We start from the raw sequence: 16,816 nt of genomic DNA, 5'->3' as shown, positions 1-16,816 counted from the left end.
CCACCAAATTTCACAGTGGGTGCAAGACACTGTGGCTTGTACGCCTCTCCAGGTCTCCGTCTAACCATTAGACGACCAGGTGTTGGGCAAAGCTGAAAATTAGACTCACCAGAGAAGATTACCTTACTCCAGTCCTCTATGGTCCAATCCTTATGGTCTTTGGCAAACCTCAGCCTGGCTCTCCTTTGCTTCTCATTGATGAAAGGCTTATTTCTACCTTTACATGACTTGAGGCCAACCTCTAGGAGTCTGTTACGAATTGTTCTTGCCTTGCAATTCATCCCAGCTGCCATTCGCCATTCCTTTTGTAGGTCACTTGATGTCATCCTGCGGTTGCTGAGTGACATTCCAATAAGATGACGGTCATCCCGGTCAGTGGAGAGTCGTTTTCACCCTCTGCCGGTGTGTAGCTTTGTTGTCTCCAATGTCTGCTGCTTGACCTTGTTGTAATCGACTGCCGTCTTAGAAATTTTAAGGATGGAGGCAACATGACACTCACTGCATCCCTCTCCTAGTAAAGCCAGAATTGAGCCCTTTTCCTCACTCAAGACTTTTCTTTTCAACTCCTTTGGCATGGTTAAAAAAGTTATTTTTTTCATTCCTATTACTTTTGGGATATTACTAGCACTTGTTTTGCCATCCAGCTTGTCCTATTGCAAGAGGATTGTGAACACCACAGCAGTGTTTTTTTTATACTTTCCTTCGTTAAATAAGATTTAAAAGAAGTAAAAGAACAGAATAATCCAGCTCACCGCACTGCCTTGCTGGTAGGATCCAAATCCTGCGCACGGATTTGACTAGGCAGTCAATCAATAGTAGAAAAAAGGGAAGAAAGTTCCAGCGCCAGGAATGGAAAATTAAAAATCCATTTTATTGTGCCAATGCATATTAAAATTCCAGCAAGTACAGCATATCAGTCGGATGACTGCAGAACAACGCGTTTTGACGCCTCAGGTCTTAATCATGTTCTTAGAGAACATGATTAAGACCTGAGGCGTCGAAACGCGTTGTTCTGCAGTCATCCGACTGATATGCTGTACTTGCTGGAATTTTAATATGCATTGGCACAATAAAATGGATTTTTAATTTTCCATTCCTGGCGCTGGAACTTTCTTCCCTTTTTTCTTTTAAATAAGATTTGGTTCAGGTGATCACCTAATCAGAAGCACATTAAGTAGAATGTGGTGTACTCTGGTTGGAACTCAACTGACACTGGAATGGAATGGCTGCCAGACATGTAGAGAAGCTGATTTTTAGAAAACTGTGCAGTGATCTCTTAATTTTTGCCAGACATATAGATATAGAGAGATACAGTATATCAGCACTGGGGAAACAGATTTTCATACACAATAAACCAAAATCACATTGAATTCTGCCATATTTGTGTTCTTCTATACAAGATTAGCATTTTAGAGTATACATTTTTCCCCATTAGGGTACTCCTACACCATTCCCATTTTCTACTTACCTCACTCTGAGGCTCCTGAATAACTTCATAAAGTGCAGAAACCAAAGTGGTCTTCTGCTTCAGACTGACAGCATAACTTGTAATAGACGCCTCAGGCAGAGTCTAAAGACAAAACGTATTGTGCAAGTCAGAATGATAATAACCCCACAGGCGACATAGGAAATAGCTTTTTATTCTTAAGCAAATTGCAAGTCAATTTGAATGTGAGTTTGCATGCATCTATAACCTCGGAAAGATGCAGTACAATCATTTATACATAAATTATTTTTTTTTATTTAATTATTCAGCCTTTGCAAAGTTATGCGTAACATCTGTTCCTTCTGCTTCTGATTTGGCCACTGCGAGATGGGGCGCCTTTGTTGCTGGCGACCCGTGAAAGCAACAGTCCTTTTTTATTGCTGGGAATTTTGGCCCAGCTTAACCCCATAGCGCCCTGATTAATTTTTGTCTGGTTTTGATTACTCCTTCCTGACAGTGCTGGGCAGGGCTGTTTGCTATTTAAATACCTTGGTTTCTAACTTCTACTGCCAGTTAATAAACTCTGCTCACCTGGTCTGTAGCCCTATTCTTTGCTCTTTTGCATCTTCCCGATTTAACCCATTCTCTGACTTCAGCTTCTATTTTCCCCACCCCCTTGGGTTGATTTGGTCTCTGATGTGACTTTCTGGTATCAACTCTGCATGACTACCAGTCTTGCCATCAGCTTGCTAGTTGCTACCCCAGGCGGCAGCTGACTCTGTGGCCCCAGCCCAGGGGTCCCTGTGTAAATACAGATCCATGAACAGACATCAAAAGGTGAAGGACAGAGCTACGCCTGGATCTCGTAAATGGAGTGGCTTGTGCCAAGCCTGTCCATAGACACTATTAACAGCTGCCAGGCTTCCACAAACCATAACGACATTATGAATCTGTGTAAAATACTCAATTCACCTTGCTTCCTATTCTACCAAACACTATGCTAAAAGTACTGTTTCAATTGCCTTGTTCATGCGCTTAAAGAGGACCTGTCAACAGGGCAGAAGTGGCAATATTTTTGCTTTTAATTTTATTCCCAATGCTCCCCAGTATTTTTTTTAATTGGTCAAATGGATCCAGAGATATGGGCCTTATTATTTAATGAATAAATAAAAAAAGTTAGGCAAGCCTACATACAATCAGGGCTGTGGAGTCGGTAAGCCACAGTTGCGACTCCGACTCCTGGATTTTATCAGGCTCCGACTCCGGCTCCTTCATAAATGGCCAATTCATAACAATAAATTAACTGTTGTAAAATATTAAACATCGTGCTTATTCAGTTTCTCACCATCATATAAGTAATCAGACCACTTAGAGCAAAAACTACATTTATTAGAATACAATTAGAATATAGCAAATAACTTTTATAAACTTTTCTAAACTGTAAGTAAATATGCAATAAACACTTTTATGCAGTTAATAAGAAGAAATCTATAAATTTGTCCTCAGAAAAAGTATTGCCTCTGTCAGATCCTCCTTCATGGATGCCCTCAAATCTGATCTAATTATTTTGAGAGCAGAGAACAACCTCTCTACACTAACTTGTGTTGGTGGCAAAGCAGTAACCACTTGGGCAACATCTCTGACAATGTCAGGATACAGAGGAATCGCTTGTTGCACTGTTATTTTTGATGAACGGTCAAATTTCTCAATTTCTTTTAGTGCACATGAAAAATTCTGCTGAAATGTACTGGCTGTGTTCCTTGATGGGGATGACTCCTCTTCTATGCGGGAACGCTTTGCATGGTCCTTGTGATCCAAATATTTTTCGAAATTAAATTCTTCATCAGTTGATGATGAGGGTGAAGATGTGGCAGGACGACCAAATTCTTCTTGTTCCTCCTGACTGTTCTGCAACCCTTTCATCCTTACTGCTATTTCAAACAGAGCTTCTTTTCCTTTACTTAGCTGTTGATCATCTAGAAGAATCCGATGCATTGGGTCTACATAAACAGCTGCCAAAAGAATGTTATTTTGTAATAGTAGCTCCTCTCTCCGTTTCATTGATGTAGCAATGCCACTTGCAATTAACCCTGCTCTTTGGGACAGGCGAAACATCAGGTTCTTCCACTCCTTTAAGAAAATACCTGGAGTTAAGTCCTCTGCTTGTAATTTTTTAGTCACTGTAAATGGGTGCTCTAGCAATTTTTCCAGCTCAGTCACCTGATTCCACTGACTTTCATTTAGCGCCAGTTGAGGGTTAGCCATGTCTACAAGAAAGGTTTTCAGTTCAACCAAGCACTGAATCATTAAGTAAGTACTGCCCCATCGTGTGGCTTGATCAATAATTGCCCCTTTTCCAGCACGTCTCTTCAAAATTGAGTCAACTTTAGGGATTCTGGCAACAGTAGCCAATTTTCTCACCTTGCCAATCAGTGCAGCAGCATGTCCTTCTTGCAGACTGTCTCTTATAGCCAGCTGTAGCGTATGCACAACACAGCGCATGTGATGACTGAAAGAACATATTGACACAGTTTCAACAAGATCATCTAAACTATCATGTTGCTGTTCATCTGAAGCAACTTCAGTTTGCTCCTCAGTTACAATACTGTGTTCCTCTATTTCAAACATTTCTGTGTCTGTGGACCCAGAATGTTCTTCTAGCTGCTGGTCACCATCATTACTCTCATTCATTAGCTTAATAGTACTTATCATATTTGAAGCATTGTCAGTTACGACAGAAAGAACTTGCTCTTTTTTAAGTTCATAGTCTTGCAGAACCTTTTCCACCAAGACCTGGAGAAACTCACTGGTGTGATGAGCTTTGGGGTCTTTTACTGCCAATGTCTTGGTAACTATTTCATTTTTGTCACAAACAAATCGGACATTGATGGCAAAATAGTTCACTCTGTGACGTGTGCAGGCATCCATTTTAAGAAACAGAAAGCATCCCTTGAGAGTTTTTTTAAGTTCTTCCTTTAGTTTAAAAGCTTCTTCGATTACTAATTTTCTAATACTCTCTCTCTCCAGAGAAACACCAAGCTTGCGGGCCATTTCCCCATTCAGACACATAAAAGCTGGTCGTGAAAATAATGAAATAGGCACACTATCCTTTACAACAAGCTCTATGATGTTTTTTAAATGTATCTACTGTCATTGTCACAGTAACTTTGTCACTGACAAAATATCTTGCAACTGATGGCTGCAAAGTTTTCTGCTCCTTTGTTTGGCTGGAAGAGCTGGGCACTGGTTCATTGGTTTGGATGCAGTCTTTCTCATCCACTGCTTTCAGTACTTCTGGATGAAAGCGCTGTAAATGTCTCTTTAGATTAGAAGCTCTGGTAGGAGCATTTTTATCTTTGCCTGAATATGCACTCATCTTGGCTTCACAGCATTTGTTTTCGTCTGGATCATTTGTCATACACTGACAGACATAATGTTTTCTATCTTGAGTGATGGTGAAATGTTCAAATACAGCTGATTTAATGTGATGCTTCTTTGACATTCTCAGGTTTTTAATTCTGCATTCACAATCCAAATGACAATTGTTTTTCCTAAAAACAATTGTACAAAATTATTGCCAGGTCGTACAACTGATATAGTGGTCAGTAATACTGTTATTATTCCTCATGTACTCACAGTTAACTGATGCAAAGTTTGTTGAAAGGATAATACTTCCTACAGTCTTCCTCTTCTGAGTAGCAGGCAGCTGTGAGATGCTTGGAAGACGCACACCTAGTATGATCTAGTCTAGAGGAGGAGCTTTACTACTAAGAATTTGCAACACATTTTCACTTTCAGTTTCATACATTGTAAGTAGGGGGGTTGGGGCAGCATGAGGTTAACCAAGTATAAGATTAGATAAGGGCAGTGGAGAACAGTGACACACAAGAAGTAAGAAATGTCTCTATCTCCAGCAGAACTGCTTATCACTGTTGTTCATAGTTTGATAGAACATATATATTTGAGTAACATTTATAAAATTCATATGAAAGTTCAATTATGAAATATGAATACATTTTTTTTTTAAAGCTGGAGTCGGAACATTTCTACCGACTCCAACCAAAACTAACTCCGACTCCGACTCCACGACTCCGACTCCACAGCCCTGCATACAATCATTGAAACATCACTAAAAGTTACAGGCACAGGTTTTATTTTTGCATTACATAACTCAAATAAAACACACCTTGGCTGTTAAAGGAGTTGTCTCTTGACAAGAGCTTTAGCGTGTGACCCCATTTTTAATAGACATTGATATGAGGGGGGAGAAAAAAAAAATAAAGGAAAACACTGGTTGGCAAAAGTTTAAGAAAAAAATTAACAAAAAAAACCAAACATGCAGCACAAGAACACAATTTAAATAGGTAATTTTCTAATGACCGCTTCCTATTAACTGTTTATCAATTCCATAAGATAGGTCATCAACGAGAGATAAGCTGAATAGGAGGAGATAACCATCAGTACTTGGCTGTGGCCCGTAAGGTTACGTGCCCATGTATGCAGAAAATTTTTGCTTCAAAACCAGACTCCTTCCCAGAAAACGCGCGTTTCATTTCCGCGCGTTTTCCATGCATTTTTTTTTCCCGCAAAAAACCGCGCGTTTTTGATGTGTTTTTTCCCGCACGTTTTCTGACCCATAGAATATAGCAAAAACGCAGACGTTTCCGCAAAATTAATGAGCATGCTGCGTTTTTTTACCGCAAAGCGTTTTTTTTTGCGGAAAAAAACTCAATGTGCACAAACAGTGCGGAATTCATTTAAAATGAATGGCATGATTCTTTTATGCGTTTTTGAAGCGTTTTGACCAGGACAAACGCTTCAAAAACGCGCAAAAAACGCTTAAGTGGGCTCACAGCCTAAATGTTGGGGCTGCTGTGCTCCGACCCCTTACACTGAATATTCCCCCTTCTACCAGAGCAGCCTTCGGCTGATTGGTGGAGGTGCCAGGTGTCTGTTGTTGGCCCCCCTACTAATTACATAAGAGAGAACCTAAATCGCATATCTTCTCTAATGAGCATTGCGCCACTGATTCTGGAACAAGTTTTCTTCTACTATGACCCTCCATTTTAAATTTAAGCCAATATGCCCAGTTGGTTGAAGGGAAAATTTTCATATTGGGCAAACTGAGGGCATAACTTTGGAATGGAGGGATACAAAAGGCTAAGAAATGGTTCCAGAGAGTACCTTCACCAATTGGCACTGCTCCACTAAGGGTCCCGTTTCACTTAGCGACGCACCAGTGATCCCGACAACGATACGACCTGGTAAGGATCGCTGGTGCGGCACTAAATGGTCGCTAGTTAGCTGCCAAACAGGCAGATCTCTTCAGCGACGCAGCAACGATACGGCAATCCGTGTAACGACCTCGCCGGTCGTTGGTACCTTGTCACACAGCAGCTTTTCTGACGATTCCCGCCTGCGTCCCCGAGTACTGCATTGCCAACGAGGTCACTCGTCGACACCAAACACCATGATGCACGCTGGCCAGCGGGACGCCGACGACCAAAAAATGGTCCAGGACATTCGAGCACGATCAGAGATATCCAGCTGGGGGGCTGGTCGCTGTTGTGTGTCACATGTAGCGAGCTCGCTGTTGCGTCACAAAATCAGTGACGCTTCAGCGATCTCTCTACGTGAGAAGGGGGCTTGAGTCTCAGACATCCTCTTTAAACGAGTTTGTCCACTACTGTTATATGAAGGTCCTCTCCTTGGGAGGTCATGACTTTTCCCGGCAGCCCAACTGGTCAGCCGTTATCACCTCTATAAAAGCTGGATGTGAACCGTGCACAGACAGAACCCCAAAACTCTGTTCAGAAGGAGATTAATGTAAGTTTTCTCAGCATGATGTCTACAAGACTTTTAAGGGTCTCATACATGCTGCTGATAATGTTGGGTCCGGCCAACGGTCTATTGTGTTGTTGGGGGTTGCTAGTCGACTGCAGATCGTATTGTTCTCCCAGAGATAAGCAGCCGACCGACGTGTCAACCAACGGCCTTTTCAGAGAATACAGGAGCACACGGCTGAATGAGCGGGCCGAGAGATAACTGTTGGCCGAACGATTGGCAGAAGCATCGTTCGTCCGACTGCCATCTAATATGTACCTTTAAGTAATCCTTCTTCCATTTTAAAATGATAGCATGAAGACAGAGTCATAGACAGAGTCTGAACAAATAGATAAAAAAATACAAAAAAAAACAGTCAAAGTGCATAATTACGACACAAGGCAAGTAGCATAATGATTATCATTTCCACTGAGACAGTTGAAGGAAATAGGATTCTTAAAGAATAAATACCTTAAATTCTGACAACCATTCCTCCACGACCCCTCTTTCTGCGGTCAGCATCTTCCCACATTGAGCAGCTTCTAGCCGGTTTCCTGATAATAGATAGAAGAAATTTACTGTGTATTTGAGCATTGATCAAATTATGTTAAAAGGAGAAGTAAAATTAGGAAGTCCATGTGGCTGGCGTTTTGTTTATTATTCCTGAAACAATGATTTGTTGATTTAAATTTAGTTCATTTTTAAGGAAGAGGAGAGTAGGCAAGTGCTCACCCCCTCACAACTAAACCTATATATACATGGTAGTTATATTTAAAAGAAGAGGGTAATCAATGGCGCTGAAGATAAATGGAAATAGGGTTACGGTATTTAGCATAAAACAGGCTTCATGTTCTGACACTGGACCAGTGCCTTCCTCAGGCCTGAGACAAAGTGGATGATTACGATAAGTCAAGGAGCATAGCCTTCTTCCTGCACAGCGAGACCCGGCCATTACAGTACGCAGCAGGGGAACATTTATAAGATTATCTCACCACAGGAACATTTTTTCTTTTTTTTGAAACTCACCCAATTGTGGAACTTAATTATGTTCAAAGATCTATTGATTAAAGTGTACCCAGCTAATGGGACAACCCCTTTAAGGAGTATCTATCCTGAAGGCGGCACTGGTCTAGTGCAAAAACATGCAACAGATTTTGTCCATAATAAAAATGATTAAACTATTCAGTCAGTCTCCTCTTTCAGAAAATATGACAGCTGTTTCTTAAAATCGTGTTGTCCTCGCCTTTCCTAGATCCACAAGAAAGTCTTCGCCGCTGCTCCAGGTCTCTGAAATTGTGAGCGGTGCTGACTTCATGTCGACAGAGTCAATTAGTGAGCTCCGCGGCTCTTCCAGTGTAGACTGAATGCCTCCTTCAGAGCTCACCGATTGGCAGCCACACGGTCAACATGACATCAGGGCCGTGGCCAATGTCACACCCTGGGATCATCAGCGGATACTCGCCGGTGGACCCAGGGAAGGGGAGTACAGACTAGTTGATGTTTCAACAAACTGAAGCCAGGGCAAATTATGTGAAAGGGGACAACCTGTTTAAATCAGCAGTGACCTTAGGTTTTTTGTTTTCCTATTTTATTATAATAGATTATACCAGGATTTGGGGTCTAACTGCAAATTTGCCATTCTTTGCCGCATTGTGCCTGTTCGCAGCACATTTGCGGAAGGGGAGCATAAAACCTTACACTTCTGGTGGGTCTGCCGTTCTTATTAATTTCATAGGGATCGCTAAACTAAGCAGCGGCCTGTTTTTTCTTCTTTTATTAGGCAACATTAAGATCTAAGGCTATTTTCAATTTTTTTCAGCCTTAAAAAGGCGACCTCCACTGCTTGAAATGCAGATCCAGCTCATCTAACCAAGTGCCATGTCTTCAGAGACTTGTAAGGCTCTGAAGCCGAGACAAAAAAAAAACAAAAAAAAAAAAAAAACTGGGTTACAGATTTCATTAAAAAGAAAAAAAAAAAATTCTTTAAAATGAGAACTAGAATCTCATTGGTTACTATAGGCGCATGCTCAAATTTTTCTTTTGCACCAGCTTTGACAATTTTCTCTGTGGGATATAAAAGAAGCATTGCTGGAGAATAATCAGAAGGTGAATAACCGGAAGGAAGGAATGTTGAAAAGAGCCACAAAATTTCCCCTTTGTCAATATGATTTTTTTAGAACCAAACACACCTAGCATACTTTCACATATTTTCAAATGTGTAGTAAAATGTGACATATGGCAAATAAGTCTCACTACAAAAAATCTTCTACCTTAATCATTGCAGGCTTTATTCTTCATAATTATCACAATCATTCTTCCTACTTCTGTGTTCATGAAACAACCCTCCAGGCTCCACAGAAACAATGGAGAAGTGTTTGTAACATCTACAGATTAGTGTCTGGTGGCAGAAACCTTGGCAAAGCTTTTCTAGATTCAGGGCATAATATATCGAAAAACACAGAACATAATCAAGCAAACAAAAAGGTATTGCAATTTTTGCACAGCAAACAGGAAATACCGTGGGTTATTTTCTTTAAGAAAAGATCAGTGATCCTAATCATCTGCACGTTTAACCCTGGGTCAGACGCATCTCTGGCACTACAGAGTTCAGGCACAGTGCGCCTGACAGGCACAGGTTAGAAAACCACCTATAATATCTAATAATCTCAATTTCTGGGCTCTAAAAGTAATCACTGACCTTCATAGGGATGTATTAAAAGAGTACACAAAAGCAGATGCAAAAAAAAAAGTTATAAAAACAAAAAGAACCCAAATTTCACAAGTACCACCAAAACCCTCTAATTTGTATGAAAACCCTACTTATTTCTACAAAATATCCACAAACTTTACATTTTTTATTCATAAAATGACCAAAATAAACATTTGTGATGAAAAAAAGCCAGAAAGTACGAGCCTTCAAAACAAAGACCCTTCAGGTGCAATGAGCCTGGGAGGCCACAGAGACCACACCTGCTTTCCGCGAGAGCGGTAAAACAGAGTGGGGGTCTCAAGCAGGACCTAAAGATAGGAGGGTACTTGGGGGGGGGGGGGGGAGGCGGGATCCCCTGCCGCCTTGGAGAGGAGGGGGGAAACAAATGTGTGGGATGTGCCTGTCGGGCCTAAAGGTAAGGACATGCAAGGAAGTACAATACTGGGCAGATAAGCAGGGTTGTGTAGCCGTTACCAATAAGGCCTGTTTTACACTTCGGTTTTTTGAAGTCAGTCAAAATCCGCCAGAGGGTGAAAAAACGGATCCGTTACCGTTTCGCCACAAACGGATGACACAGGATCCGTTTTTAGCTGATTTATGAAATTTAAAGTTACATGACTCTGGAAAAAGAGAGGGAGAGGGAGGAGGGAGAGTATAAAAAGGGGGATACGTTGCCGGATTCCGTCAATTAACGGTTGCCAACGGATCCGCCACCCATAGGCGTCCATTATAACGTATGGCGGACAGTGACGGATCCGTTGCTATCCGCTTTTTTGACGCAAACACAAAAAAGTTTCATTGTCCGTCCACTCAAGCCAGCCGACGGCAAAATTTTGACGGATCCGTCGAAAAACGGATGCAACGGATGACCATCCGTCAAAATCCGTCGCAATGCGAGTCAATGGGAAAAAGAACGGATCCGCCAAAAAAAAAAAAAAATGGCGGATCCAATTTTTTTGCAAAACGGCGGATTTTGACTGACGTCAAAAACTGAAGTGTGAAACAGGCCTAAGTGGTCATTCACGTGTCTGTACAGTAAAGTGGGTTTCCAGTTCTCTAGTAAACAAAGCATTTCATACATCCGTGCTTTGTGGTCCACATACATACCATAATGTACAGACTGGCCATTTCACATAATACTATTAAAGCCGGAGACCAGACTCCAATGAAATTTGGTTGTGTGAAATCAGCCTTATAAATATATAAAGTGCTCTCAGTGAGAGAAACAAAATAGCCATTAAAAGGTATCATACCCACAAGATTCCTAACAAACAACAGTGAATGTTGTTACAAAGCAAGCTTTCGGGACTGCTTAGGCCTGTTTCACACTTCAGTTTTTTGTGTCAGTTAAAATCCGCCAAAAAGGCGGAAAAGCGGATCCGTTACTAACTGATGCGAACGGATGCCACCGGATACGTTTTTTTGACGGATCCGCCGAATGAAGAATTTTAAAGGAACCGCTGCCCGGGAAGGAGAGAGGGAGAGATTTTTTTTTTCTCTGTCCGCCAGAAATGATTTCAGGGTTAAATTTCTTCCTGACTTCATTCCTCCGGGCATGCGCTGTATAAAAATGCAGATCCTGCAGTACAAAAAACGTTACATCGTCCGTCCAGGCATCTCGGCGGACGCAAAAAAAAAAAAATTGACGGATCCGCAAAAAAACGGATCCAACGGATGGCCATCCGTCAAGATCCGCCGGTAATGCAAGTCAACGGGTAAAAAAATGGCGGATCCGTTTTTTTGCAAAAACGGCGGATCTTGACTGATGGTCAAAAATGGAAGTGTGAAACAGGCCTTAGGTCCCTTCATCAGGCTGATATGACAAAATATTTGAAGAAACCTTATTTATATACAGTTTAAAGCACAACATTTCAATAAACAAACAATGAGCTTGGAGAGAGAATCCTTAATTAGGTAAGATTAGATAGGTAGTATGAAAAGTTCTGAAGATCAAAGGGCTACTTGGAGGAGATAGCTCAGATATGGTAATGGGTCATAAAACCTGACAAATTGAGTCCTGTGTGAATAGAATCAAAGATTGTAATGAATTTGTGTTCCCACACTCTCCGATGTGTCTATGATTTAAAATTGCCTTTTAAAATGACAACTTTCATATTGCCCATGTTGTGTCCTGGATCACAGAAATGTTTAGCCACAGGTGAATGGGTTTTTTAGTCTGTAATTGTATGACGATGAGACCTCATCCTTGCTCTCAGTCTCTGTCCTGTTTCAGCCTTATAAAACGCATTTTAAAAAGGGGTTATATCCATCTTAGCAAATGATCACCAATCCACACGACTGGTGATCACTACCCGATTGCTCTGAAACGTCCCACTGTAATGGACAGGTGGCTCTGTATGTGTGCCAACACGCGATGAAATGTTTATGGGACTGACAACAAATGGCCGAGTACAATGCTCTGCTACTTCTGACAGTCCAATAGGCAATAACTGAAGCGAGGGTTCCTTTGGATATTTAAAAGGCGATGTACAGTGAAACTAAGCCATACCCTATCCACTTGATCAGTGGACGCCCAACTGCTGTGATGTGCACTGATCGGCAGAAGGGGGAATTTACGTCCCTGACCGTGCACCTTTATTCTCTTTACAAAATGGAGGAGGAGGTAAGATGCCCAACCTTCACTCCATTCATTCTCAACAGCCCCGTAAGGAATGACTGGAACCGCAGTTGAGCATGCGCACAGCTGTTCCATAGTAATGGTGATAAAAGTACCCCGCTCTATCGAACAGTGCAGGACCCAGTGGTCCGACTTCCAAAGATAAGCAAATTAGCGACTATTCTGCGTTTTCACTGGACAATCCCTTTAATACTTGCAAAGGCTTTCCTTAACTGTTGACTACTAATACTAAAAGTGTTAAGTTGAAATTTGTTTTTAGACTTACAGCATATTTTGTTCCAAATACATCACATTCTTCTTAAGATATAAAACAATTAGTGATTTGTCATCATTTACTATGGAGCATTGATGCTGTCACCCTGACGCACGTCTGACAGCTTTTGCAATGTGCCGTAGAAGCTCCGGTTGCAGGTATCAAACCATTTCAATCCCACATTTCAAAAGGATTGTCCTTTTATTCTCCAGGCTGTATACTTGGGTTTGTTTTTTTTTACTGTATTGCCAACTACACTAATCGGCACAGAAGCATTCAGTACAAACTTGTATACTTTGCATTTTTTTTCCATGCACCTGGAAGCTTAAGTGCAACATATGTGTGCTCCATAAATATCTCCAGTGACTTCCCGCACAATGGGGTCATATCTGTGTGAGATTGTGTACAACTCATCCTGACCCAGCTGGAAACCTTTCAGATGATTCGTGCCGCCCAAGTCATGGACAAAATGAATCAAGTACAGAATGAATCAAGTGTACACTCCCTCTATGCGGACATCTACTGTATGTTTAGGCTTTTGAAGCCTGAAGCGGCTAAAAGATGTGACAAGTTGTTTTACTATTACTGGGCATATTATTATGCATTTATAAAGCACCATTTATTCCATGGCGCTTTACATGTGAAAAGGGGAAATATAGACAAGTATAATAGACATGTGTAAGACATTTTAAAGAAGCACTGTCACTAAGATTTTATTTATTAAGTGTGTGTACTGTATATGTGCGTGTAGTGTAGTGTTAGTGTATTAATATACTTCCCCCCTAACGCTGCTCTCTCCGGGACCCACCGTCGTTCTGCTCCATTTCTCAGTGACGTCACCGCAATTGCAAAATGCCGGGTCACTATATGCCTGAGCCGGAAGTCTCTTCTACAATGCAAGCCTACCGTGGCCCGTCCTGATACCTCATAGACTTACATTGTAAGGCTATGTGCACACGGTGCAGATTCTGTGCAGTTCTGCAGAAGATTTGGCCCTGCAGAACTGCAAGTGATGTACAGTACCATTTAAGGCTATGTAAAACAAAAACCGCTGTGCACATGCTGCAGATTTTTCCACGCAGATTTGGTGTAGATTTAATACTGCGGCATGTCACTTCTTTTGTGCAGTTCTGCAGCAGTTTTTCATCTGCTCCATTATAGAAATCTGCAGGGGAAATCCGCACAAAATCTGCACTAAAATTGCAGGTAAAACACAGGTCATTTTACCTGCAGATTTAGCAAAATCTGCGCAGAAAATTCCACAGCAGAATCCGCACCGTGTGCACATAGCCCAAGGCCGGGGTCACACATGCGAGGAATACGGCAGTCTCGCATGTTAATACCCAGCACTGCCGCCAGCACTCAGGAGCGGAGTGCGTGGCTCTATGTATTGCTATGCGGCCGCACGCTCCGGTCCGAGTGCCGACGGAAGTGCCGGGTAATAACATGCGAGATTCTGCCGTATTCCTTGCATGTGTGATCCCGGCCTAGCAGCCACTTCTGGGTAAGGCAGAGCCCAGAAGGACCCGGAGAGTCTGCAGAGCAGTGATGTGGAGCAGAACACCGGAGACAGCAGCAGTAAGTGAGCATATTAATACACTCACTTCATTGCATGCTCATATACACACATTTAATGATTAAAAATCTTAGTATAAGAGCTTCTTTAAGTGGGAATGTGTCAGTAGGATCAACCCTCCTAATATGTCTACATGGTATGTAGGTCATAGGAAGCTGAATAAGAGGATGCCTTGCTATCTGCGATCTGCTGCGTGTGGCAGCGGGAGAGCAACGATCAGCGAGACGCTGGGAGCTGGTATTCAAGGTACACAGCGGGTAACTAAGTGACGCGCTTGCTTAGTTACCCGATATTTACCTTGGATACCAGCGTCCTCGCTGGTCCTGATCGCTGGTGAAATCTGCCCGTTTGACAGCTCACCAGCGATCCTCAGAAGGTCGAATCGTTGTCGGGATCGCTGGTGCATCGTTTAGTGTAACAGGACCCTTATTCTTGGGAAATCCAGGTTTTCCTTATATGTAAATGAGCTGATAAGATCTATGGGCCGAACACTGATCTCCCTGAGAATCTGTCTCCAGAGGTCATCTTAAATGAAAAGGGGAGTTACCAGTGTGAGACATGTAATGACTGACATTTTACAGTCACGCTGCCACACAGCTCTGCAGTGAGCTCACAATTAACATGGTAGAGCTAACACTGTAATGAGACAGAGTACTCTTCTGTTGTACTAACGCATTTGCACTGCACTCTTCTCAGTCCTTCAACTTCCATTTCACAGGTAGCCAGCGTACGGGGGGGGGGGCAATGCAGCGGAGCCGATAGCGCTGCAAATGTGTTTGCAATGACACAAGATTCAACTCTTCTGTACTGTGTTGGTTATAACCAGGCACAGCTCTGACAGAACAAAAGGCTGTGTGCACACGTTGTGGAATCTGCTGCGGATTTTTCCACGCGGATTTGCAGAAATCCGCAGGTAAATCCACAGGTCAAAAGACCTGCGGTTTTACCTGCTGATTAGCCTGCGGTTTGCCCCTGTGGTTTGACACCTGATCATGGAGCAGGTGCCAAACCGCTGCGGAATCCACACAAAGAAGTGACATGGATTTAAAACCGCGGAAAAATCCGCAGCATGTGCACAGCGGTTTTCATTGACTTAAATGGTACTGTACACCGCAGTAGAAACCGCAACGTGTGCACACACCCTGAGAGGACGAGTGCTGCGGCAAAATGTTTGTAATCAGAAACTTCACTTTTCACTTTGTCAGCTCTGCTGTACAGCAGTAACTCGGATCTCACTGGAGAGCTGTGTGAGATTATGAGAGCAAGATGTCAGTCATTACTTAGCTCACACTGGTGACCTCTTTTATTTAAAAGAAGCTCTGAAGGCGGATCCTCAATGAGATCTATGTCCGGCCCATAGAGCTTAACAGCTCATTTACATATTAATATAAATTGTGGATTTCTCTGAAATAAGACATCGGATCGCATATATCAAGTTATTCTTTTAATCAGCTTCCTTTGACCTATATGCTTAAGTAGATGGTTTAGGCCTCTTTCACACTTCAGTCTTCTGACATCAGTCGAAATCTGCCGTTTTTAGAAAAAAAACGGATCCGCTTTTTTTAGCGACGGACTGCGACGAATGGCCGTCCGTTTCATCCATCATTTGACGGAACCGTAGGAATTTCAGCGTTCGTCCTCTGGACTCGACGGACTTTAACGGTTTTTGTCTGCGTTGAAGAGACGGATCGCGACGGATTCTGCGCCATCCGTCGTTGGCTATAATGGAAGCCTATGGGCGTAGGATCCATGGCTGTCCGTCAAAAACGGAATCCAGTGACGGATTCAGTCTTTTGAAATGGAGCATGCCTGGAAGATTTTCTCTGCCTTTATTTTAACCCCTACGGCTGCATTTTCCATTCTGGAAAATTAGGAACGACTCCCTTCGTACGGGAAGAACGAACGTCTGATATGATAACACGTGCTGGTAATTATAAGCTGTTTCTCTCCTGCGTAATTTACCTCAGACATAAATCCAAGCAAACAAGCCCACGCTATTAAATAATTTGATATCGCGGTGAAGGGAAACATCGAGTCTGTAGCATTTTGACATCTGTTCAACAAATTTCTGAGGAGAATCAACAGGCGTAGTGTACAACTGGAGAAAAGGGACAGCAACGGAGGTTCAATTAGGGTATCCACACGCACCCACCTCGTGAAGAATGACAGTCGCAGCTGTATCATTTATTTTCCATTTTGCAAGACGACTGAAATGTCATGCACCGTGACAAACACGGCAGAACACTGCAGCCCACTATACACCCACTCGCCGTATTCATCCCCATCAGAGTGCTGCCGTGCTGTCACTTCAACTGGAACAATCATTACTTATTATACGCAGTTAACTTCATGATGAACATATATAGGATACCGGCACTAATAGGAATGTA

The 16,816-nt window shown here is 42.3% G+C and overlaps 1 protein-coding gene across 4 annotated transcripts in view; it reads right to left on the bottom strand.

The window, feature by feature from the left end:
- Window positions 1-16,816, bottom strand: part of HYCC1 (hyccin PI4KA lipid kinase complex subunit 1) — a 143,829-nt gene that overhangs the window by 80,327 nt on the left and 46,686 nt on the right. For all 4 annotated transcript variants that reach the window (XM_073581429.1, XM_073581428.1, XM_073581431.1 and 1 more), the window contains 2 exons: window positions 7,721-7,803; window positions 1,469-1,570 (listed from right to left, as the gene is read on the bottom strand). In XM_073581429.1, the coding sequence (XP_073437530.1) occupies window positions 1,469-1,570; window positions 7,721-7,771 (153 nt within the window). In that variant the 5' untranslated portion in view covers window positions 7,772-7,803. Of the gene's footprint in view, window positions 1-1,468; window positions 1,571-7,720; window positions 7,804-16,816 lie in introns of those variants that run through there.

The sequence above is a fragment of the Dendrobates tinctorius genome, unplaced genomic scaffold, assembly GCF_039654945.1.
Source record: "Dendrobates tinctorius isolate UK_male_01 unplaced genomic scaffold, ASM3965494v1 ptg000070l, whole genome shotgun sequence".
Classification (NCBI taxonomy): Eukaryota; Metazoa; Chordata; class Amphibia; order Anura; family Dendrobatidae; genus Dendrobates; species Dendrobates tinctorius.
Note: the sequence above shows the minus strand (reverse complement) of the source record. Positions and strands in the feature narration are given on the sequence as shown.